The sequence below is a fragment of the Rosa chinensis genome, chromosome 7 (assembly GCF_002994745.2).
Source record: "Rosa chinensis cultivar Old Blush chromosome 7, RchiOBHm-V2, whole genome shotgun sequence".
Taxonomy (NCBI): domain Eukaryota; kingdom Viridiplantae; phylum Streptophyta; class Magnoliopsida; order Rosales; family Rosaceae; genus Rosa; species Rosa chinensis.
In genome coordinates, this window is record NC_037094.1 from 34,015,933 (window position 1) to 34,039,980 (window position 24,048).

General features: G+C 38.4%; 2 protein-coding genes and 1 long non-coding RNA gene across 11 annotated transcripts; 2 read left to right on the forward strand and 1 right to left on the reverse strand.

Annotated features, from left to right (window-relative positions):
* The first annotated feature begins 686 nt into the window (after positions 1-686).
* Positions 687-2,587, forward strand: LOC112178996 (protein MULTIPLE CHLOROPLAST DIVISION SITE 1). Its single transcript, XM_024317283.2, has 5 exons — positions 687-827; positions 961-1,230; positions 1,348-1,514; positions 1,657-2,023; positions 2,131-2,587. Exons 1-5 carry the CDS (start codon positions 783-785, stop codon positions 2,332-2,334), a joined length of 1,053 nt encoding a protein of 350 aa, XP_024173051.1. The 5' UTR covers positions 687-782; the 3' UTR covers positions 2,335-2,587.
* An 8,227-nt stretch (positions 2,588-10,814) lies between these two features.
* LOC112177083 (L-type lectin-domain containing receptor kinase IV.1) lies at positions 10,815-13,986 on the forward strand. Its single transcript, XM_024315279.2, has 2 exons — positions 10,815-12,088; positions 13,107-13,986. Exons 1-2 carry the CDS (start codon positions 10,857-10,859, stop codon positions 13,894-13,896), a joined length of 2,022 nt encoding a protein of 673 aa, XP_024171047.1. The 5' UTR covers positions 10,815-10,856; the 3' UTR covers positions 13,897-13,986.
* A 31-nt stretch (positions 13,987-14,017) lies between these two features.
* Positions 14,018-21,426, reverse strand: LOC112177084. 9 transcript variants are annotated; one of them, XR_002927274.2, is made up of 14 exons: positions 21,156-21,420; positions 20,960-21,059; positions 20,756-20,837; positions 20,524-20,635; positions 20,334-20,426; positions 19,300-19,350; positions 19,016-19,097; positions 17,666-18,096; positions 16,297-16,399; positions 16,145-16,195; positions 15,815-15,934; positions 14,836-15,077; positions 14,466-14,660; positions 14,018-14,258 (listed from the first exon to the last, which is right to left on the reverse strand). It is a non-coding gene; the product is annotated as an uncharacterized LOC112177084 (long non-coding RNA). The 9 variants fall into 9 exon arrangements; XR_002927288.2 differs by having other exon boundaries at positions 15,815-16,399; positions 17,666-17,854; positions 17,953-18,096; XR_002927290.2 differs by having other exon boundaries at positions 15,815-16,399; positions 17,666-17,751; positions 17,922-18,096.
* Positions 21,427-24,048: the final 2,622 nt, after the last annotated feature.

Here is a 24,048-nt window from a genome sequence, read left to right on the forward strand (position 1 = left end):
AAGCGTTTTTTTGGAGCACAAAGTAACCAGTAATCTGATACTACTTGAGTTTTATTTGAGCAATTCAAGATCCAACCCAAATTTATTTATAAACCTTTGGGACCACTCTACGCAGAGGGGGCTGCCCCAAAAGCAGCTAACATCAGAACCCTAGGACTAACAGCCCAAAGCCAATGATAAAATTTGGGTTCCGATGATCTGGGACACAAGCTTATTATGGTTATGGTTCTTAAGAGTTCGTCTGCTTTGGTTCAAGTTTTTGACACCCTTGACTGCCTTTGATCTCTTGGGAGTATCACCTCGATTTGGCTTGGAAATCCTCATAGGGTGTATCTCTTCGGTTACGACCACGTTTACAGTTACAGATATAGTTATAGTTATTACCACATTCACATTGCTCAAATGACATATGCAGTGTAGTTTTGGTTATTCATATCTTGATTACTTTTCATTTTAGATGCACTTGTGCATATTGTTTTGTTTCATTACTTTTCATTCAATCATCTTGCATTGTATAATGGATGGTCGTCATTCCTTAAACCAAGAAAACAAAAAAAACGAATTCATAAAAAGAAATTTTTTTTTTTTTTTTTTGAGTGAAGTAAATATTTATTATTTGGTGAACTTTTGACTCTTGAGTGGTAACTTGGTAAAAGTTGCATCTGTTGAGCCCTACCAATTACCAATGGCACCCAAGTCTCTGGTACAAATGGTAACATCTGCAAAACCATTCATAGAGGTTCATTCTCTCAAAGTATGATACTGAAGCACTCCATCATCTAATGGCTTCCACTTTGACTCTCCAATTCCACTCCCTCTCCTTCCAGGTATTTCTTTCTGCAAAATCTTTCTCTTTCCTTTGTTTATGTGACTTATCAATTGTTCCAACCAAAATTAACTTAGTTATTTGCATTCATTTCTCACCGATTCAATCCTGTCTTCGATTTCTGAATATGATAGACCTCAATTTGGGTCTCAAAGCATCAAACACCTGCATTGGTACTAAAGGTTAGACCCCAATTCGGGTCCAGTAACGGTCGGTTCATCTGGGCACGACGGCTAAAACCCACTCACAGGTTCCTACGTAGAGCCATTGACGGCTCAGGTAGCTCTAATGGTGAAAACCCTAATGCCCATAATGATGAGAACTACAAGTATACCATAAACCTCAAAGACCCAGTTGACAAGTTCCACGGAATGATCAGCTCAGTCTCTCCCATTGTTTTCAAGGTAACTTTCATATATCAAATTGGGTTTGTTAGAATTATACAGGGTTTTTGTTCTGGGTTTATATTTATAGCCAGTGTCTGCACATTAGCAACATTTTGACAACTTGATAATAATCAGATACGACAACGAGTGGGATCGAATTTGGCAATTGGTTTATGTATTGCAACTGCATTTTTGGTGGTTGCTCTGAGAGTATTAATGGTCAGGAAGTCGAAGAACAATCGTCAAGGCTCTGTAGCTGATCTTGTCAGACGTGGTCAGCTTAGGTCCGATAGAAGAGGCATGTATGATTCCCAATCCTTTCAACACTTTACTCTCCTTGTGCTTGTATAAGCTTCTACAGAAGATTGCTGTGAACACCGTTGAATTCTGATTGTTTGCTTATGTTGCATTGTTTCGATACTTGGATGATGTTCAATCTGACAGTTCGAAGCCTCTCATGTACGATGACCCATTCAATAATCCATTGGTTAAAGTTGGAAAGGGAAATTCGACTATAGAGATGTGCGGAAAGGTATATCGCCTTGCCCCAATTACTCTTACGAAAGAGGAACAAGCTATCCATCGAAAGAGGAGGTCGCGGGCATACCAGTGGAAGAGACCGACAATGTTCCTTAAAGAAGGGGATTCGATACCTGCTGACGTTGACCCGGATACAATTAGGTGGATTCCTTCCAATCATCCTTTTGCAACCACTGCCGGTGACATTGATGAAGACTTGGCACAGACCAATGTGTATCAGAAACACGGTGTACCGTATCGAATTCAGGCTGAGCATGAAGCACTGCAGAGAGTAAGTAGTACATTATGGTTGTGACTCGAAAAAGAAAAGAATCTTCATGACTCTGCCTATTGCAATAATGCTCTACTTCATAATTTTTTTGTGATTTTGTATGGTAGGAGCAAAAGGAGAGCAGGTTAGTGATGGACTCTAGCAATGCTACAGATCCTGTGAAAGCATTCAAGTCGGGTCCCAAGTCACCCGAGCATGGGGAAGAAAACCTCATCAGTAATGAAGGTAGTGACTCCAAGCCACCCTTATCAGAACGTGCCTCAAATTCCTCCAGTAGCATGTCATCCTTCGAGGAAAGGCATAAGCCCTGACTTTAAATCTGGGCTTCTATTTCTGTCATTCAGTGATGATTGGAATTCTGAGTTGTAGTTAGCAGGTCAAGATGTCAATTGCAATTGCAATTGCAACTTGATGTAGCTACTTTAGATATCCGGTTTTAAAAGTTCAGGTCGGCCTGTAAATAGGATCTAGTTTCATCTCTGAAATATACTGTTTTATAGATGACAATTTAATATTGTAGAATTGTGCACTCTGTTTATCTGATTTCACTCTCAAATGCCCTGACTTGGTATCTATCATCAAACTGAATCATGCACCTGTTTGTTGACGTTGTTACCATAATAAGCATGTTCTTGATTTGATTTTGATTTGCCATCTTTTGCGGTTGCTTGTTCTTTCTTGCTTACAGCACATGGTGAGCAAGAAAACATCGTAGTGATTTGCATACTCAGTTGGGTAATCTATACTACTTTGCTAAACCTTGCTGATAATTTCATATCATAAGGGGATTGAAGAGGTAAATATATATTGACTTGATCTACCGGTGCCTAAACGTTTGGCAAAAACTTCTTTTTGCAACAGTAATTTCAGCTGCATTTAGCCGTCAGTGTAATAGATTCATTTCTTGTATATTAGGCTCGATAATTGAGGTTTGTAGTTATATGATGCTCACAGGTACCTGTTACATCAGTTTCTGGCATCCAATTTCAAGACTATGGTTACATAACTAGTACAGTAGCCAGAGCATCACTTTCACTGGTTGTTCTCAAATCAGCACTACGAATGACAATAGGCTTTCTGGCCTTGTTTGACTCAACATCACCAAATAAGGTTCTTCCTACAGGAGGTAAAATGAGAGTAGTGACACTCTAAAATTGAAAAGTGCAATTCTAAAAATGGTTACCTGTGAAGTTGTGCAGAGGTATGCCTAGTTGAAGCCGGCGTGCCACAGGTTTGACGGCCTCCATAGTTTGAGCTTTTTTCAGAAGTTATAGAACATACTCCATCTTCATGGAACACACGATTGCATTGTTTACATTTTCCAATTAAATTTTCAAAAAAGAAGGGAACTTTTTGTTCAACATCTTGAGCAAACTTGAGAGGCTTTTTTTCAAGAAGAAGGGTTTCGAAATATCATGCGAAATCCCAACCTTAATGCAACCTGTAGAGTCAAAAAGTTTGTGCTCAAGAACAAGGTACTTGCCTGCCGCAGATGCTACATTTTTGACAGTCATTCTTTTCCCAAAAGCCGAACGCATGTTTGTGATCAATATCCTAACTCTAAATGTGTCCCTTTCTTAGCTCTGCCGTCGATCTTTATTATGATTTACAATAACTATGAACCTTCGAGTATAATTACATTTGACATTTTAACTCCACCAACAAGGTGCCAATAAGTTATTAGCATAGTTGGCCACGGACTAAGGGCACGTTTACTTACTTGGAAGGAAAGGGAATGATTACGGGGTAAAAACATTCCTGCGTTTACTAACACATAAAGGAATCAGAATGATTCCAGGTAAAAGAATTCATGCATTTACTAACACATGAAGGAATCAGAATAGATGTAGGTCCCACCTCCTTATCAGGAATCGATTCCTGAATACTCAGGAATTCGATTACGAAGTGGGGAGATGAGTTTAGGAATCATTTCTCCGGAATCAATACCGATTCATTTCTTCTCCCATTCCACTTGTCTCCGATTCATCATTATTTTCCATTCCAAGTAAATAAACGTGCCATAAAAGAGGAAGTATGGAACACGTAATGTTTATTATGTAGCAATTGGTTAACCAATTAACAATTAGATAACTCGTAATTTGTAACATTCATAGCATAACAACTAGAGAAGGTTGCAAATGGCAACAGTACAACGTACAAGTTGAGTTTGCTGCGTAAACTCGCTAAATGAATATGATGGCATCGAGTGTGAGGTTAGGATGTGAGAACTTTGGCTCTTTCTCTTGATTTCGTACATTTCAATTAGTGCTCTCGAATCTAAGACGGCAGTAGTGTTGCTCATAGTATAACAAAATACACACTTGACTGATTGTGGCATAGACTAAGTATGAGAGTTTTGGCTCTTCCAATTTTGTATCTTTCAATTAGGGCCCTAAGTTTGAAACAGTAATAATGTCGCTCGTGGTATAAGTATAGACGAAGTTGTTATGTTCTTGAGATATAAACTGAAGATGAGTGCTTCTCAGGCACTACTCAAGACTAATAATGCAATTATTTATCCCTAATTTCTCTTGGCTTAGAAATATCGCTGAAGAATTCATGCGTTTTTAACAAAAAACAAATTTAGCTACCCTATAATGAAATCATTTTGGTAAAACAATATGACGGACTTATTCATAGCAAACAGGTTCTTAGAAAGTGACTGACACACACACATACACACACATATATATATTTTATCCAGAGCGGAGCTCCGCTTTGAAATTAACTGGTGAAGTTCGAGTTTTCGGTCACTTTTCGGTCGCATATCCACATCTCGACCGTTCAGTTTTTAGGTACTACTGCATGTATAGATCATCTTTGCAAATTTTCAGCCAAATTGATGATCGTTAAGGTATCTTACTCACTTAAACCAATGGACAGACTGACCTGAACCGTACTAGCTTTAAAGCAGTTATCAATGCCTTAACGATCATCAATTTGGTTGAAAATTTGTAGAATACACTAGTACTTAAAAACTAAACAGTCGAAATGTGGATATACGACCGAAAAGTGACCGAAAACTCGAACTTCACACGTTAATTTCAAAGCGGAGCTCCGCTCTAGATAGGATCTGTATACACACACACACACATACATATATACAGGCCGATTCTGAAGCGGACGTCCGCACTTCGCTAAAGTATGGACGGCGACGCAGCAGCGGTGACAGCGACTCAGGGCTTGGCGGACAGAGGCCGAAGGCATCCCAGATGGTTCTGGGCAGCGATCGAGGTCGGAGGAGGTCGAGGTTGCAGGTTCTGGGCAGCGACTCAACTTGCAACTGCAACTTTCTGGGCAGAGTTGCAACCTCGTCACCGGCGACTCCACCTGACTTCAGACCGGTCCGTCCTACCCCTAGCCTCCATCAGGCAAGCCGCGCAGCGCCGTCAAAGCTTGATCGAGGCTGCTGCGTCGACGTCAGCGGACGTCCGCACTGTTGCTAAAGTGCGGACTTCGCCTTTTCATCTCGGCTTGGGGTTCGATGGAGCGGCGGGCCTTGGCGAATGGACAGCAGGGGTCAGATGGAGCGGTTTGCAGTCAGTGGAGTCGCCGGAGACTGGGTTGCAGCTCACTGCAGAAAACCTGCAGTTGCAGGTCTGGTTGCTGCCCAGAACCTGCAACCCCGACCTCCTCCGACCTCGAACGTTGTCCAGAACCGTCAGGGATGCCTCCGGCCTCCCTCCTACAAGCCGCGCGCCGCCGTCGACGTTCACACTTTAGCGAAGTACGGACGTCCTCTTATATTTATATAAATATATGCTGAAAATTTGCAGAGATGATCTATACACTAGTACTTAAAAACTAAACAGTCGAAATGTGGATGCGTGACTGAAAACTCGAACTTCACATGTTAATTTCAAAGTAGAGCTCCGCTCTGGATAGGATATGTGTGTACACACACACACACATACATATATATATAGGCCGGTTCTGAAGCGGATGTCCGCACTTTACTAAAGTACGGACGGCGACACAGCAGAGGCGATGACGACTCAGGGCTTGGCAGACAGAGGCCGGAGGCATCCCAAACGGTTCTGGGCAGCGATCGAGGTCCTCCAGGTTACAGGTTCTGGGCAGCAACTCGACCTGCTACTGCAACTTTCTGGGCAGAGTTGCAACCTCGTTGCCAGCGACTCCACCCGACTTCAGGTCGGTTCGTCCTACCCCTAGCCTCCTTCAGGCAAGCGGCGCGAACTTGATCGAGGCTGCTGCGTCGACATCCGCACTTTAGCAACAGTGCGGATGTCCTCTTTGGAACCGCTATATATATATGTATATATATGAAAATGTTATGAAGAGGACGTCCGCACTGTTGCTAAAGTGCGGACGTCACCGCTGCAGCTCAGCTTGGGGTTCGATGGAGCGGCGGGCCTTGGCTGATTGATGGCAGAGGTCGGACGAAGCGGTCTGCAGTCGGTGGAGTTGTTGGCGACAGGGTTGCAGCTTGCTGCAGAAAACCTGCAGTTGCAGGTCGGGTTGCTGCCCAGAACCTGCAACTCCGACCTCCTCCGACCTCAAAAGCTGTCCAGAACTGTCCGGGATGCCTCCGGCCTCCCTCCTGCAAGCCGCGCGCCACCGTCGCCGCCTGGAACACCTCATCTGCGTCGACGTCTGCACTTTAGCCAAGTGCGGACGTCCTCTTATATATATATATATATATACACATATCCTATCCAGAGCGGAGCTCCGCTTTGAAATTAACGTGTGAAGTTCGAGTTTTTGGTCACTTTTCGGTCCCGCATCCACATCTCGACTGTTCAGTTTCTAGGTACTAGTGTATAGATCATCTCTGCTAATTTTCAGCTAAAATGATGATCGTTAAGGTATCTAACTCGCTTAAACCAATGGACGGACTGTATCTGTCAACCTAAACCATATTAGCTTTAAGGCAGCTATCAATGCCTTGACGATCATCATTTTGGCTGAAAATTTGCAGAGATGATCTATACTCTAGTACCTAAAAACTGAACGGTCGAGATATGGATATGAGACCGAAAAATGACCCAAAACTCAAAACTTCACATGTTAATTTCAAAGCGGAGCTCCGCTCTGCATAGGATCTGTGCGTGTATATGGGAAGTTCTATTCATAACTCCTAAAGTGGTATGTTGGTCGAGCTGCCTAGTCTGGAACCCCCAGGTCTAGAGTTCGAATCCCAGCTCCATCCCGTGGCCAGCAGATTTGAGGGACCTGGGTTAATTAAAACACCCAATGGTTCGTGCGTCTGCGGTGCAGTGATTAGTCTGGCTATGCTGGGATACACTGCATGGGTGTGTGTGTTGGTTTTATTGATGTCTTCCACTCAAAAAAAAAGAAAAAAAAAGTGGTATTTAGACCTCCAACAATTTTTGGAAGTTTTTAAATCCAATTTTTCCCTTCTAAAAATTGAACAAAATGAAAGATAAAAAAAATTAAATAAAATATGCACCTTCTCTTCTCCCTCCCTCATTCTCTTATAGCCATACATGAGGATTATTGGGAAACTTTGATTAAGGTAGAATGTTAAAGATTGCAAAATGGAATAAAGGACAAAAAATATAGAGAAGAACAATCGAGAAAATAATGATCAAAAAGCAATTTCTAGTTTGGCTTAATTGCTTCACTTCATGGAGTTGATCGTTAATTGTTATTTTGGTCTCTTTTTAAGGTTTTTTTTTTTTTTTGCTAGAGTAGACTATGTTGCTAGCCTGATTTGGGTTTAGGGAAATTGATTTTGATAATAGTTCTCTTGTGGTATTGTAAATTGCACGATTTATTAAGAAATAAAAGGAGGTTCATAAGAGTATCTAAGCTTACATGGTGAATGGTGTTAAGTCATGGCTATGAACTGAGTTTTAAGTGATGAAAAAAAGATATTACTAGTAGATTTGTATTGGAAAAAATTATGTGGATACAAAAAAAGAGCAAGATTGGAAGTTTTGTATAAATTTTAGAATGGGAGGTCCAAATACCAATTTAGGAGGTATGAATAGAAGCTCTCTAAAAATACACACACATAGACACACATATAATTACAAAGTCAATATCTTTAGTCTTTCCTAGTGAGTAGTGAGAGAGATGGAAGTGGCGCAAGCAATGCTGATTGATAATGAGATTAGAGTGGAAATTCGGACAAGTTTCATTAATTACTCGAAAAAATAGATACAGAATTGTAATTACTTATTTTATTTATTTATTTAAATTTTTGGCATGGGAAATTTCATAACAAAATCAACAAAGGAACAAAGAAAATAGCAGCCCATACTAAGAGCCCCCAGGAGGCAGGGCAATTTATCTTGAAGACTCAGAGATCCCATATTTCCATATTAATATTCTCTTTGTCAAACATATTTCTTATTTTCTTCATTGCATTCTCCATCACTAACATAATATTATCTGGTGTTCTAGATAACTATATATATATAGAGAATAGTCTGACATAGAAATTGAGAAATAAACCAACCAAAGTTTTTTTTTTTTGATCAAAATAAACCAACCAAAGTTATAAGTTCAACTACCTAACTGAAAAAAAAAAAAAAAAAAAAAAAACTAGAAAAATAAAAGGCAATAGTGGTGCCAATCTTTTATGGAAATTATAATCATATTTAACTAAATGCCTCGTTTGGTTCACGGAATTGATTTTTAAGAAAATTGTTCATTTGTATTTCCATCGGGAAGGGAAATTAAGATTCCTACTAATGAGTTTGGTAACAGTAAGGAATGGAATCAATAACTAATAGTATAATTGAAGAAAATTAGTATTTATTTCTTTATAGAATTATTTTAGCCATACAAATAGTGTAATAAATGTTAGAAAAGTGTAATAATTAAATGCTAGGAAATGAGAAAGGAAAATGGTTCATTAAGAGCATGGACGGATTCATTTTCCTTGCAAGATGAACCATTTTCCTAACTTTGCACTTACCAAACACAGGAAAGTAACCACGGCAAGTGATATAGTGGTTCTTGCCTAGTTGGGTGTGCTCCCCAACCTAGGTTTGAACCCTGAAACTGTCAAAGTGGCCAGACACTGTGCTGCAATGCACAGTTTGAGCATTTCACATGCGCCGAAGGGGTTTATCTTGGGCCTAGGAAGCTTTTGGGTTCCCCTTGACAAAGTCACAAAAAAAAAAAAACACAGGAAAGTAAGCACTCCTTTTCTCGAGTTTAAAATCCGTGAAATAAATGAGGCCAAAGAATTTTGAATGTGTGACTCACAAAAAATTTTCTCATCTAGACCGATTCTTCGAACAATCTTTGGAAACTAATTTCAATGAAAATGCATTTGATAAATTACTAGGTCTATCTCCAGCAAACCCAAATAATTGAGTTTATTTCATTTCTTTAAATGTATTCAACCTTGAATTGCTTAATTTTAGTTTGTTTTGTAAATTTATTTCTTCAAACTTGTTCTCTGAATTTTGCCCATAAAATATATGAATGTACGTCTCTTAAAAGATGACCTGTTAGCTGCTAAGCGATTCAACCTGGACCATTTATTAGTGGAGGGTGACTCGTCCCTGATTATCAACTCTGTCAACCTCAAGTGTGAAGATCCCTGGATGATACAATCTCTCCTTAAAGACATAGCTTCTATTGCTAATTCCTTCGCAAGTATCTCCTTCTCTCATGTTTTTAGGGAAGCGAACTTCCTAACTGATGCTATTACATCTATAGGTACAAGATCGTCTCTAAGAGTTTGGTTGAAGTGTCTCCCTGTTTTGGCTCTCCCTGCCCTTTATTGGGATAAATTTAGCTTTGGTTGCCTGCGGGGCTTTTCTTTGTAACTTTCTTTATCTCCTAAAAAAAAAAATAAGAAGCCTTGGGCACTGAATGTTGACCATAAAATGTATGAAAAAATGACTAGGAGACGCCTCCCCGCATAAGACTCTTCCTTACCAATCCAAGACTAAGACCAAGGGAGGACCCCATACTCTAATTTGAATTTTTTTGTCAAGCATATACTCTTGTTTGATTGAAAATGGGGAGCTAAATTGGTCAAATTTTCAGTCTAATCCTCCCTATTTTCAGTTTAGAAATTAAGGATAGAAATTTAGAATACAAGGCAATGTCTTAAGTTTGTCCTTGAACATTAATCACAAGTGTGAACATTATAAAAGTTCAGTTGAAAAATGATTTTCTAACATTCTCTAACAGACTTAACAGTACAAGAGCTAATTTGCTAACATTCCCTAACAGGATCGGTGAGATTTTCCGATTTTACATTGCATTTATATATACACACACATACATAAGAGGAATAAATATACAGAATAATTGAGAAGATTTGAATTGCTTCCCCATCCATTAGCAAATAGAGGTGCCCTACTAAGTTGGGGCTCAAGGCGTGTCAGAAATACTTCACCACTGCGATGGCGTCACCCGCCTAACTTGAGTTTCATCATGCAATCATTCACTTTGATCATTACAATCCCTCGCTCCAATACCATGATTTATCTGGTATTCGAATGCAAAAAGAAATTAAGAAAAAAACCGAGCACGTGATTGTGAGGGCTCGTTGAAATGAAAGAGGAGCTGTATATGCATGCATGTGATTAATGTGATAATTAGATTCTTTTCCTAAGGGCATTGACCAATCAAAACCTAGAATAGGGGAGACGAACCAGTTGCGTACGATGGCAGGCGATGGATCGTCTATATCGCAGTAACCTTCTCCATGAAAACAACATCTTTAACCCACTTTAACAATGCCGTACGGTCCAAATTGTAATGGGAATATACTCTTGTTGGATGGCGGCTAGATGCCTTCATTTTCTTTATTTTTTGGCGGATTTAGATCCATAAATACCCAAAAAGGAAGGTCCAGAAACTTCACAACGCCTAGCCAGCCATGTTTGTCAAGCTTTCTGTTCTCCTAGTACTACTAATGCTTCTGGTACCAGCAGAAGCCCAAGACCTCAATTTCATCTACAATGATGGTTTCAATGGCCGTTCTGGTCTAAATGTCAGTCTAGACGGCATAGCAGAGATCACACAAAATGGTATCTTGAAGCTTACAAACGACACCAAACAGAAAAGTGGCCATGCCTTCTACCCTAACCCAGTAACCTTCAAGAACTTGGAGAACGACACCGCTTTCTCCTTCTCCACCAACTTTGTCTTTGCCATCCGATCAGAGTACACTACTCTCAGCGGCCATGGAATCGCCTTTGTCATCGCTCCGACGAGAGGCCTCCCCGGAGCTCTGCCGAGCCAGTACTTGGGCCTGTTCAACGGGTCCAACGATGGGAATTTCACCAATCATGTTTTTGCTGTGGAGCTTGACACGATCCAGAGCACTGAATTCCATGACATGAATGAAAACCATGTTGGGATCGACATCAATGGCTTACACTCTGTCAAAGCTGCTTCAGCTGGTTATTTTGATGGTCGATTTAAGAACCTGACTCTTTTCAGTGGTAAAGAAATGAGAGTTTGGGTTGAATATGATGGCACCAAGAAGCAAATTGAAGTTACTATGGCTCCAATTGATGTTGCAACTAAACCTTCAACTCCACTTTTGTCTTTGAAATATGACCTTTCCACAGTTCTCTACAAAACTATGTATGTTGGCTTTTCCTCTTCAACTGGTTCAGTGCTCACATCCCATTATGTAGTGGGTTGGAGCTTTAGGATCAATGGCCAAGCTCAAGACCTCATAGCTTCCAAACTTCCCAAGTTGCCTAGCATTCCAGGTAAAAAGAGGTCCATGCTTTTCACCTTTGGTGTGCCTCTGATTTCAGTGAGTTTGGTTTTGCTAGCGGTTTCTGGTGTGCTTTATGTCATAAATAGGAAGAGGAAGTTTGCAGAAGTGCTTGAAGATTGGGAGCTAGAGTACGGGCCTCAGAGGTTTAAGTACAAAGAATTGTATATAGCCACCAAAGGGTTTAGGGAAAAGGAGCTTTTGGGAACTGGGGGATTTGGTAAAGTTTATAGAGGTTTATTACCCTCCTCTAAAATTGAGATTGCAGTGAAGAGGGTATCACATGAATCAAGACAGGGGATGAAGGAATTTGTAGCAGAAATTGTTAGTATTGGCCGGCTTCGTCACCGGAATTTAGTACAACTGTTGGGATATTGCAGGTATGGTCTTCAAATTTTGATAATATTTTCACCAAATTAAGTTATCTAGTTCTCTGTTTTACTGCAGTACATTCCAGAAGATGTTATAAACGTGCATATCCCACAACGATGTTTTCTGATTCTTTTTGCTGGGTTCTTCTTCCTTGTTTTGAACTAAATATATAATTAGGATTTGCCTAGGATTTTTGACTAGGAGTTTCGTTCTTGTGTCCGATTTACCGTCTGTACGTCTGTCTATGGACTTCCCAATCTTGTAGAGTTATCAAATTAATTCGGTAAAAATTCTTTGTGATCCTGCTACAGTGTATACGTTTTGTTATCGTAATTTTGTATAATGTTGACATTAGCACCTCTACGATCACCATCATCTCTATGATGGGCAGTCATTAGTGACAAATGCAGAATAGCTTGGATTGTGGAAATGTATATGTTACATCATTTGCCCTGTCTAAAGTCTAGTATGTAACAAGAAGCTTGATATGGTCCCCAAGTTATCCTTATGTGGATTTTGGAGAATTTATATGGTCCCTAGGTTCTAGATCTCACTAAGACACGAGGACAAGGCTTAACTGTCAACCATTTGTGAGTGGATAGCTTGTATTGACTAACTAGTATTGAATCTAGGTTGAACAGAGCTGTTAAACGGATACCTTACTTGGTTGAAACTCTCTTGATATTTATATTCCTGATGTTAAACTCCAGTGTTAAATAGCAACGATATATATTGTTTACTTATTCTCTAAAATCTTTAAGTTTCAGAGCACAAAGATTGTTCAACATGTTATCATAGCTTTATTTGCATTATTTGCATAAAGTCTTGAGTTTTCACATCTTGTAATCAAATTATGTCTATTTTGAAAATTTGGTCTCTGCATGTGTAAATTTTAACCACATATGATAAAGTGTTAATTTAGTATACATTGTTAGCTCATTTCTTAAAAGTTGAAACTTTTGAGACATAGTAAGGTTTATATACATATATTTCCTTTAACATGGATGTTTAATGCCTTGCTTGCAGGCGAAAAGGGGAGCTGCTTTTGGTCTATGATTACATGCCTAATGGAAGCTTGGACAAATACCTCTATGATCAACCTGAAGTGACCCTTAATTGGAGCCTGAGGTTTAAAGTCATCAAAGGTGTGGCGTCAGGGTTGTTCTATCTTCATGAAGAATGGGAACAGGTTGTGATTCATAGAGATGTGAAGGCCAGTAATGTGTTGCTAGATGGGGAATCGAATGGAAGACTAGGAGATTTCGGGCTTGCAAGATTATACGACCATGGAACAGATCCTCAAACTACTCATATAGTTGGAACACTCGGGTACCTAGCCCCAGAGCACACAAGAACAGGTCGGGCCACCACGAGCACCGACGTGTTTGCTTTTGGGGCATTTTTGCTCGAAGTTGCTTGCGGAAAAAGGCCAATTGAGACACAGGGTCCAGAAGATGTGATTTTGGTTGATTGGGTGTTTTCTTGTTGGAATAGAAGTAACATTCTTGAGGCAAGAGATCAGAGCTTTGGTACGGATTTTGTAGCCGAGGAAGTGGAGTTGGTGTTGAAGCTTGGGCTTTTGTGCTCTCATTCGGAGCCAGCGGCAAGGCCAAGCATGCGACAAGTCGTTCAGTACTTGGCCGGTGATGTTGTTTTGCCGGAAGTGTCACTTCTTGGGCTTTCTTCTAGTGGCGTAACGTTTGCGCACCGTGAAGGTTTTGATGACTATGCTATGTCATATCAGTCTTCTATAGGCACTAGGTTCTCCCATTCATCATATGTTGCAGAATCGGCACTACTTTCAGGTGGTCGTTGATTCCAAGCAATTAGTATATACTAGTTGTTACGCCCGCGCGTTGCTGCGGGGTTGTTTTTTCCTTATCTCCGCTTTTGCTTAGAACATCAATCACTCAAAGTCAAAAAAAAATAATAATAAGTAAGAAAAGTAAGTACTCCATTTTTTTTGTATACAAAAGAAACAAACTATAGTTTTTTTTGGTCTAAAGAAACAAACTACGGTTGGAAGAGGGGGACATATTAGCCTTACCTCTTATGAAAGAAAAATTACAATGAACATGAAACTGAAAATGAAATAGCACAAAACAACGTGCAAATACAACTGAGAAAAATGCTCTGGAAAACCAAGTAAAGATCCCAAATGGACTGAAGCACATGAACCTGGAAAAAATAAGCAACAACCATAAGCATCTTAACTAACTAAACCAAAACAGGACAAATATATACATGGACAATTAAGAGAAAAAATACAAAGACTTTACATTGGTGAGAGAACTAAGAGATGCACCTAGAGTGTGTGTGCAGTGCTTACTCTGTGCATAGAAGGTTATATCAATCTTTTGTGTACAAAGGAAATTAAAAACAAACCTCGGTCTTTGTTTCAGCGAACATCCAATTCCTGCACTCGTAGAAAGAGATGACCAGCTACTGCGCTACCCAAACACCAAGACAAACAATGACAACCAGGTTAAAGCACATCATCAAATTCCCAAAAGTTTCTCTGATTGCAACAATAAACTGGTCAGCCTAGATATAACCAAGGCACTGTCGCATTTTCTGATTCTGCCAAAGACGATACAAACCATGGTCATTAAATGCCAAGTAGTCAACAAACTTCCAAAATAGTGTCAACATTAATCAAAAACACATGCTACTGAATCAATTAAGTCCAACCGTAATTGCAATCTTGCGATAAAGCAAATATAAGGAGATGTGTGGCTGGGTGTTTAGTAAATACCAGAATCAACGATGCTTAGAGCGATTGGAGACTCGAGAACGCTGAAGTTTCATCTTCTGTCAAAAGCTGCTTGGTGTGCTTAGAATTTTAGAATTAAATAGGTAAAATGTGATTATACAGAAGTATACACGAAGATAGAACTGCTGGCCTAAGTATTGTCAGGCCCAATTCTCATATCTCACATTCCACATTCCCACATTGTCCAAAGGTATGTAAATTACAGTCCACGAATTCGCATAGACCTGTGAAATGTCGAATTGAGGTTAGAAAAGTCACATTAAAATGAACCATGAACACATAAGTCACATAGTTATTAAGACAACTACTGCTGAAGTTTGCCAAAAAAAAAATTTGTCATGTTAAGAAAAGTTGAGTTTATTTAAACAATGCAATGTGAAATAGTGTCCTGCAAATTGTATCTTAATCTGCTTGCTCGTATCCACTCTCCACTATTCATACTGTCCATATCAAAACCATCTTGTTTAAGAAACTTAACAAACAGCAAAAATAGTTAATCTGAACTTTTGAAATAGAAAAGTTGATTTACCCAACAACAAAGAAACTATAACCATCAATGTGCCATGCATGACTGCAATTTATGCAAAGTATCCTCTGGATTCTCAAACACAAAATCCCCAGTACATATATAAACACCCTAATTCAAATCATTTATAGTTGCTTAGCTGAATTAGAAACAACAAAGATGACAATATCAAAATTTATGTTTTTAAAGGCCGAGTGCTGAGCTTGTGTTTGATTAATTAATCAAAAACCAAAATCACTCTCTTTCTCATTTTCTCTAATTTGCTTTATTTCTGAGTAAAGAAAGAAGACTACTGTTTAATTAAATGATTTTCTCATTATAACTGCAATTGTAATGCCATCCAATAAAATGCCCTGCATTAAACAGGTTATTCAATTTTCAATCATTATGAAATCAAGGCCTATAATCAAAGATAGTAAATGAAAAATACAGTACCTTGTCGACACAACCAAAACTGCCTTCCCCAATGTTGTTTACAGGATCAAAGTTATTAGTGGCAGCTTTAATTTGCCTCAAGGTGAAAAAAGCCAGTCTGCAGATGCATTCCTCTCAGAACTGTCCAAAGAACCAGGTTAGGATATTAGTAGTGTCTTGAAAATTGATAAAATTTCTTTTGACGTAGTATCTGATTTCAACCTTGTCGGCAACCAAAAAACACAATAGAAGGAAAAGAAAATGGTGCAAAGATCAACCCATTAAATCTGTCCTGGTGTTTACATCTGAATTAGTTACCATGGCAAAAGTAGGAAAAACAAAACAAATTACCAAGTGACTGCAAAGCTTCAGTTCTTGAAATATGTATCAGTAATTTGTGATCTGATATTCATACTGAGATGCATTAGTATCACTGGTGGCCCTGGTAACATTGTCTCACATTTAGTTTCATCGTAATGAGATGAGGAGGTAAAGCTGAATACCTCGGAATTTTTGCAGCATAGCTGGTTTCAATATTGAATGTTTTGGAACGACTTGGAGGACGTAGCCTTTTCCGATCATTTTGGTTCGGACTCCCATCACCATCTGCATTACTTACAATTTCCATTATTTCTAAAAAAGAAAAACACAATGAGCATAGCAGAATTTACAAAAGGAAAAACATGCAGGTTCTAAATCCATTACACCCTTCTTCATATGTGTTTGATGGCACATCGTCCAGAAGCCAGCACTGGGTATTTGATTTTCGATTATTTTATTTTGTTGAGTTTTTTTGGTTTAATCGGTGCTTTTTTCCTTTCATGTCTTCAGGTATCTTGATCGATTTCCCAGGTTTGAACCTTATTCTTTGTTGTAGTTTTTTTTTTTTTTTCCCTTCACACTCAGTTGAATCAGACTTCAAACTTATTCAGTTGATCAATAACCTTCACAATACTGCAAATGTAGCCAAACCCATCTAAATTCCAACCCTTAAATAGTAAATTATCTGTGGCTGTTTAGGGGTTCATATACCTAGGTTAGGAAAAAAAGGAGGGCAATATAGTCTTTTCGATAACGGCTCGGCTCAGTCGGCACTGTTACTAAGCCGGAACTGTTTCTAAGCTACAGTGCCGCAACCCAGATTTAGTATATACTAGACAGCTCGCCCGTGCGATGCTGTGGGTTTATGTTTTTGCCGCCCCTAGATTTTATACGTAGTTAAACTATATTTATAACCTAATATGGTAATTCATTCATAATCTCTTTGAACCTCTCATCAGCCAATATGTTCTGTAAAATGTCAGGAACTTTACATAGCTGAGATCAACTTCTAGAACGTTGTAAAATCAAATCCATATGTAACACTCATATTCTGAATTATCTCATTCCAACCAAAGGCAGAAAAGAATACTTGAAGTTCTTTCAAAAAAAAAAAAACAATACTTGAAGTTTACCGTTAAATTGAACAACACAGTCTGTAGGAAGTCCCGATTCTGTTGGCAATAATAAAATGTGCATACATATCGTTTTTCACCTTCACTAATCTACAACCATTTCAAGAACCTCTAACAGTCTAATGTAAACAGCATAAACAAATTTCAATCGGTGTTTTCTAGGTTTTTCTAACATTGACAACATGCTGCAAACGAAAAACCGAAAAAGAATATTATTTTGCTCATCTCTTTCCAGACCAAAGAAAACGAAGGCAGAGAGATTCAAAAGATACAGAATACAAAACCTAAAAGTGAATTCAAGCTATTCAAATTGAGCATACAAATGAAATGAGAAATAGCTAAACAATCACATGCAAGATAGTATTGAAATGGAAAGGATTTGAATTCATAAGACAAAAGAACACTTTCTGAGAACTACCTTCAGTAAGTGTACTCCAAAACTCTACCTCCTGGCCTCAAGCTTTTATAGTGCTATATTTCTCCTCAAAATTAGCACAATTATTCCTAGGATAAGAAGGTAGAAGCAGGGAGTCAGCAAGCTTCTTGCTGCTCGTAGACTGCAGGACCCAAGTCCTCTCTCCATACTTGATAACTCCAGCAACAAACACTGGTATAACTAACAGTAGATGGTAAGTGCTAGCTATCCATATAAAGACATAGAAAGCCAGTCCAACCTGGACTACGAAGTCTAGTAAATGTGTTAACCAAAGTTCAGTGTTCTCCATCGAGTAGGCAGTATGTAGCAGTAGTGACTCCATATGTCTCGTTCCATAGTTTCACCACACTTGTTGGAAAGATTTGTAGCATGTCCTTCTGGTCTTGTATGAATATTTAACTGGCAGCTAGCAACTGGAATATAGATTGTTAGTAAGAAGAAAAGTGAATTTGGGAGGATGATGAAAGGAATAACATAAAAATTTTAACAGAAAATTATAGCATTTGCAGGCCTTTTTTTTATATGTATTATTCATTCTAAGGCAAAAGCCACTTAACACTACAGAAACCCACCAATTCAGCTATCAAAATATACTTTGACAGTACAGTAACAACTATAGAATGGTATTAAAAAAAAACGTGCAACAGAGAATAACAAATCTAGTAGTACCAAAATTTTTACGAAAGCAAAGACACAAATTAAAGATGATCGTACCCTTACTTGCAGTAGCATCATGCCGATCATACATAAAATTAAACTAAAATGCATCCAATACCTTATTTAACTGGCATTCTAATTAAATTTTGCAACCCAATTTCTAAAGCCACAAAGAACAGAGATCTTAGAAAAGTGAAGGTTTCTTTGCGAACCAAGGTCTTGAAAAAATAAAATTGAACTACAAATCAGTATAAGTGGATAAACCCAGGATAACTAAGTATTAGCAAAAAATGGAATAAAGGAAGAACAAAAGTGATGAGATTGTTTATTGTTTGTGGCTTGTTACTTGTTACTTGTTACTTGTGCTGAATATATAAAAAGTACCAAGCATGGAGTGTTTAAATTCTTTCATTCCACTGTTATTCATCATTTTCCTAGTTCACCTTTCCCCTCTCCCCAATGAAGATATAGTCTCAATACTTTCCTTGATTTGCTTTAGTTAGATAAACACACAAAATTTCTGATACTTTAGTATTAAGGTTTCTTTAATTTCTTGACTTGGAACTTCCAAGTGGGATCATAATTAATGTATCTCAAATGTACAACACCTGGATAAGGGATATGTAATGATGATACATAACAATTGTAAAACTGGAGCAAGTGCAAGGCCATTACCAGTCACAATTAGAATCTCTCTTGGAGCAAGGATACCACCCGGAGGATGCATGTAACAGCTTTTCAATACAGTAGTTCGAAACTATAGCAACAGAGTCATTAGAGTTTGATTAAAAAACCAAAACAAAAAAACCATAGAAACACTAATTAAAAAATTGCAACATCTAACATATACAATGCATCTAAAATCTTGCTTAAATTGCAAGCAAGTAAAATTACTTTATTGTAACAAAAATGTAAAAGAGCACAGCTTACATGGAATAAATGAATAAATTAGGAAATACCTTGAAAGCTACGTTAGACTTGCTACAGTTCTTCAACCGAACTGCGGTCTTCTACAAAATTTAAGACATCAAAACTCAAATGATCAGTTCTTGACAGAGAAATCTTCGCTTTTCTCAATAAGCTTAAAGCCAAAAAAATCACTGCAGAAAGAAGTCATAAAATAAATGCTTTTGGGAAGCACTCTATAAAAATGCAAGTAGAGTAATGAAAATTCAAAACGTAATTGAAAATTGATAACTGAAAATCAAGAATGTTCACAACTTAACATAACGTCACACAAAAGTGAATAGAAGTGACCGGTTGGTCTAATATTAGATCAGATACATAATCAGAACTGTAGAACTGTGGCTGTTTGATCACACTCCAACTCATATATGTTATAACTGATGACTTCAATAGTTATGGACTCGTTACTATTACATGGAAAAATATTTAATTTAGGCCTAAATTATGTGCATATATTTGTAGGGGGTGGTGGGTCTTTGATAGATAATAGATCCTTTAATGGTAGAGATCAAATATCCTTCTTTAAATAAGAGCCTCTTGGCTATTGCTTTGTAATTAGATTGGCAAAACCATGTTGGTTTCTGGGGGATGATGGTGACTTATTGGCCATACAGATAATACAATGATGTTGCAAGAATCAATTGGATTCCAAGTTGTGGTTATCGTTCTTCTCAGTGATACCATCATCGATCAAAGTAATAAATAATGGCAAATGGGGTTGCCTATACATCGCACCAGAACATTTTATATGGCAAGACTTGTCTCATCAATCAAGACTAATCTCAGAAAGATCGACATTAGAAACAAATACTAAATACCTTCTGGCAATTGTATGAGAATTCATCATTTCAACCCATCCAATAACAAAGAACAAACAATTGGATCAACAACTGATATTTCAATTCAAACACTGACACCCACATCGAAACCGATCGATCAAATGGCAACAAACAAATCAAATAAAGCACTATGTTTATACTCACAGTACCTCATTTCACAACATATAAACAAATTGAGTGCGCAATACCTTCAATAGCATCCCTGGGGTCTTTAGCACAGCTCAATACTCTTCCAGAATCGGTTGCCTCCCTTTCCAGGTCTCTTACCTGTATACTTTGAACTGAAATTGCCACAAAATTCATAAGAATACAAATCATAAATAAATTGAATACAACAAAATCTTGATAATAAAATGAAATTGTAGCTGACAAAATTACCTCAAGAATACTTGGGGCTGCTTCAGAAAAGCTTTCTCACAACTATTAGTGAGAACTAAACCCCTGTGCAGAGGATTAGGTATGCAATTACATGGCTAGAATCCTTCAGCTTCTGATTTTAACAGAGGATTATGAAACATTTAGATCATGTATAAAGGAGTCATCTTACAGAAAGATAAGAAACATAACCACAACATCTATTCTAGGCGGTAGATAATGGAGTAAATCATACCCTTGAGGGAAATGGTAGCTTTTGCGTGGCTTTAAATCACCTAATCCCACATTCTTCATACATACATCTAGCAAATGCTCAGCTGAGTGAAACCCGGACAAACAAAAAAAATCAACATCAACCAAAGTAGAAACCAAAACACAATTTCTTCACAGGCACTAAATTACCCAAAATCAGCATAAGTAACCTCAAAATTGCTTTTACCAGAAATTCAAACTCATCAAATCAACACCACCTCTTTCCCTTTCTCAAACTTCAATTCCCATTCCTCACGGGAATTCTGAACCTAACCGTAGTGCAAAACCTACCAAGAAAAAAAAAAGAAAAAAAGTGTGATTAATATACCAGACACCTTTACCACGACCAGAAATGAAAAATCAAATGGAATTCTATTACTCACTGCACCGTCTCTGTGGAGTGATGTTTGATTAAAAACATGAAAAACTTATATGGACATTGTACACAGGCTGAATGACAAGCTCAGACAAAAATCCAAAACAAAACAAAAAAACAGAGTGAATCGGTGGAAGAGACCAGAAACAGAACAAATCTCTACCCCGGCCTCTCTCTCAACTACCAAAACAAACGGATGGATGCGGTGGCAACCAAAGAACTGGGCACATGGCGCGAAAGGCAGCACAACACTCAGGGCAATCGAACCAGAATGCAGGGGCAAAATCAGAATGACACTGTTCCTAAGGATTCTACTGTCTATATCAGAGTCAAAGTCAAGCAATGAGGAATTCAACGAATTCAGCTGTTGTTATTACACTTTGACAGGTGTCCCAATATGATTGGTGACAAAGAAAAGACAGTTACAAAAATTGGTTAAGCCTAACTAAAAGTTGTTAAAGCGCAGCCTAAGCTTTAAGCTAGTTGTTAATTAGTCTTCTTCCTCTAACTTTCTACCACTCGCTCTTTTTCCCCAGAAAGTTCATTTTGGAAGTAACGGTGCCAACTGAGGAGGTGGCAGGAGTCGCGGCGATTGGAGCCGTGGAAATGAGAATGAAGAGTCGAAACCCTCAATTCCCTGATTCCCTCCTCCTCTTTTCCTTTGCGATCCGATCAAATTAAGCCAATTGCGAGACAGCATGTCGTTCCTACTTCCAAATTTTACCCTGATTTAACAAGACCATGTTGACAAAACTTTTTTTAAAATTGGATGGCTAAGATATTATTTAAAGGATAAATTTCAGTTTAGTACCCTGTGGTTTGGGGGTAACATCATGTCAGTCCCTGCCCTTTCAATTTGATCAACAACACTTCTGTGCTTTCAATTTCAATCAGCCGTGCCCAAATTTTACTGTTCTGTCCAATTTGAACGTTAACTTTGACTGGATTGACAAAGTAAATTTAGACGGAACAGTAAAATTTGGGCACGGCTGATTGAAATTGAAAGCACAAGGGTGTTGCTGATCAAATTGAAAGAGCAGGGACTGACATGATGTTACCCCTAAACCACAGGGTACTAAACTGAAATTAATCCTTATTTAAATTGGAATAATGGCACGTGCGTTTCGTCAGTGTAAAAACGCTTCTTCTTCCTCTAACTGAATCTGTTTCCCCAAAGAAAGATTCATCTAGCTAATTGGGATCTTGTTTGCAGGCCCAAAGATTGTGGTGGTTTAGGTATTAAGAAAGCCAAGATGATGAATCAAGCCATGCTTGCAGAAGCTAGCTGGAGATTGCTGCAAAATGATAATGGTTTATGGAGTAAAGTTCTTCACCATAAATATATAAAGCAGAAGTGTTTCCTGGATAACAACTATAAAGCTCCTCCAGATTGCTCTAGTACTTGGCGGAGTGTTGTCTTTGGAGCTCAACTCCTCAAAATTGGTGTTATGTGGCGCATTGGTGATGGGAATTCGGTCAAGTTTTGGACTGATAAATGGCTCCCTGGAGGTACTCTTCTGGACTATAGTGACAATCAAAATAATCTTGATTTGCAACTCAAAGTTAATGATGTTTGGTCTAACTCGGGTTGAAATATTGATTTTCTTCGCTCCCATTTTGAGTTTGAAATTGTCAACCAAATTAAGAGCATTCCGTTTGGTTTTCCTGGTAAATTGATTTGGGGTGCTTTGTCAAATGGCTAGTTCAGTGTTAATACTAATTAACCTATAATTCCATTGCCTCAGCAAGAAGAAACTGATGGGGTGTCCTATAGTGGCAGCTGAAATGGATCGCAATGCACCCCCGACCTCCTCCACACTCACAAATTTATCAAACCTATTTTGTTCACAATCCTCCTGCAATTACCAAAGCGATATTTCTTGTTAATACCAAATTTAATCAATACATAATCAACTAGAGAATCATTAATCACATTTCCCTGAATCCAATTCGATACTAGTACCTTGAACAAATGGTTGCCAATAGACTTTGTGTTTTGTTATTTAAGCATACAGTTCTTACTTCTCATCTAAGTATCATATTTCTAGGTTCTAACTAACAAATGGTTGCTAATAGACGTTGTGTTCTGTTATTACACATCATCTCAAAATTTATACCTGAATTCAAATTAATTAAAGAACTTAATTGACAGCATGTTCCAAAAAGCTGCAGAATGTAAAAAAAGAATGAAAGTTAAATTCTGATACTCAATGCCGCGATCCTTATATACAAGGATGAGAACTTCCGGTTTCACCATAAGCCAAATTACAACAGATTCACACACACACACACACACACACACAAGAGAAGAGAGAGGTGAAGCTTGCGGCAGTGGTGAGGAAGTCCCTCTCGATGACTTCGAGAGCTCTAAAAGTCTAAATGGTCTGGTTCAATGGGGGTTTTGAGTCGAACCGGTGAGGTTTGGCTTTGAGATTGGGGTTTGGAGCTTGCCGGATACTACGTCTCAGCTTGTCCTCCTCCGTTTTCTTCCCGCAGTCTCTGTGGGTTTGTGTCCAAATTACTCAATCTTTAGTGATTTTGCAGTCTCTGTGGGTTTATATCAAATTCTTGTTTTTCACCTTCTGTCTACAGAAGCCATTTTGAAAAGCTACAAAGTGTAGCTTCTGAAAACCTGCTGTTGAGAGAAGTTAGAGGGACCAAAAGCATCTTTTAAAAATTTTACCAAACACCTTGGATTAGACCCAAAAGAACTTTTGGTTCCGAAAGCACCCTAGGAAGCAATACCAAACTGGGCCCATATCAGAGTCAAAGTCAAGCAATGAGGAATTCAACGAATTCAGCTGTTGTTATTACACTTTGACAGGTGTCCCAATATGATTGGTGACAAAGAAAAGACAGTTACAAAAATTGGTTAAGCCTAACTAAAAGTTGTTAAAGCG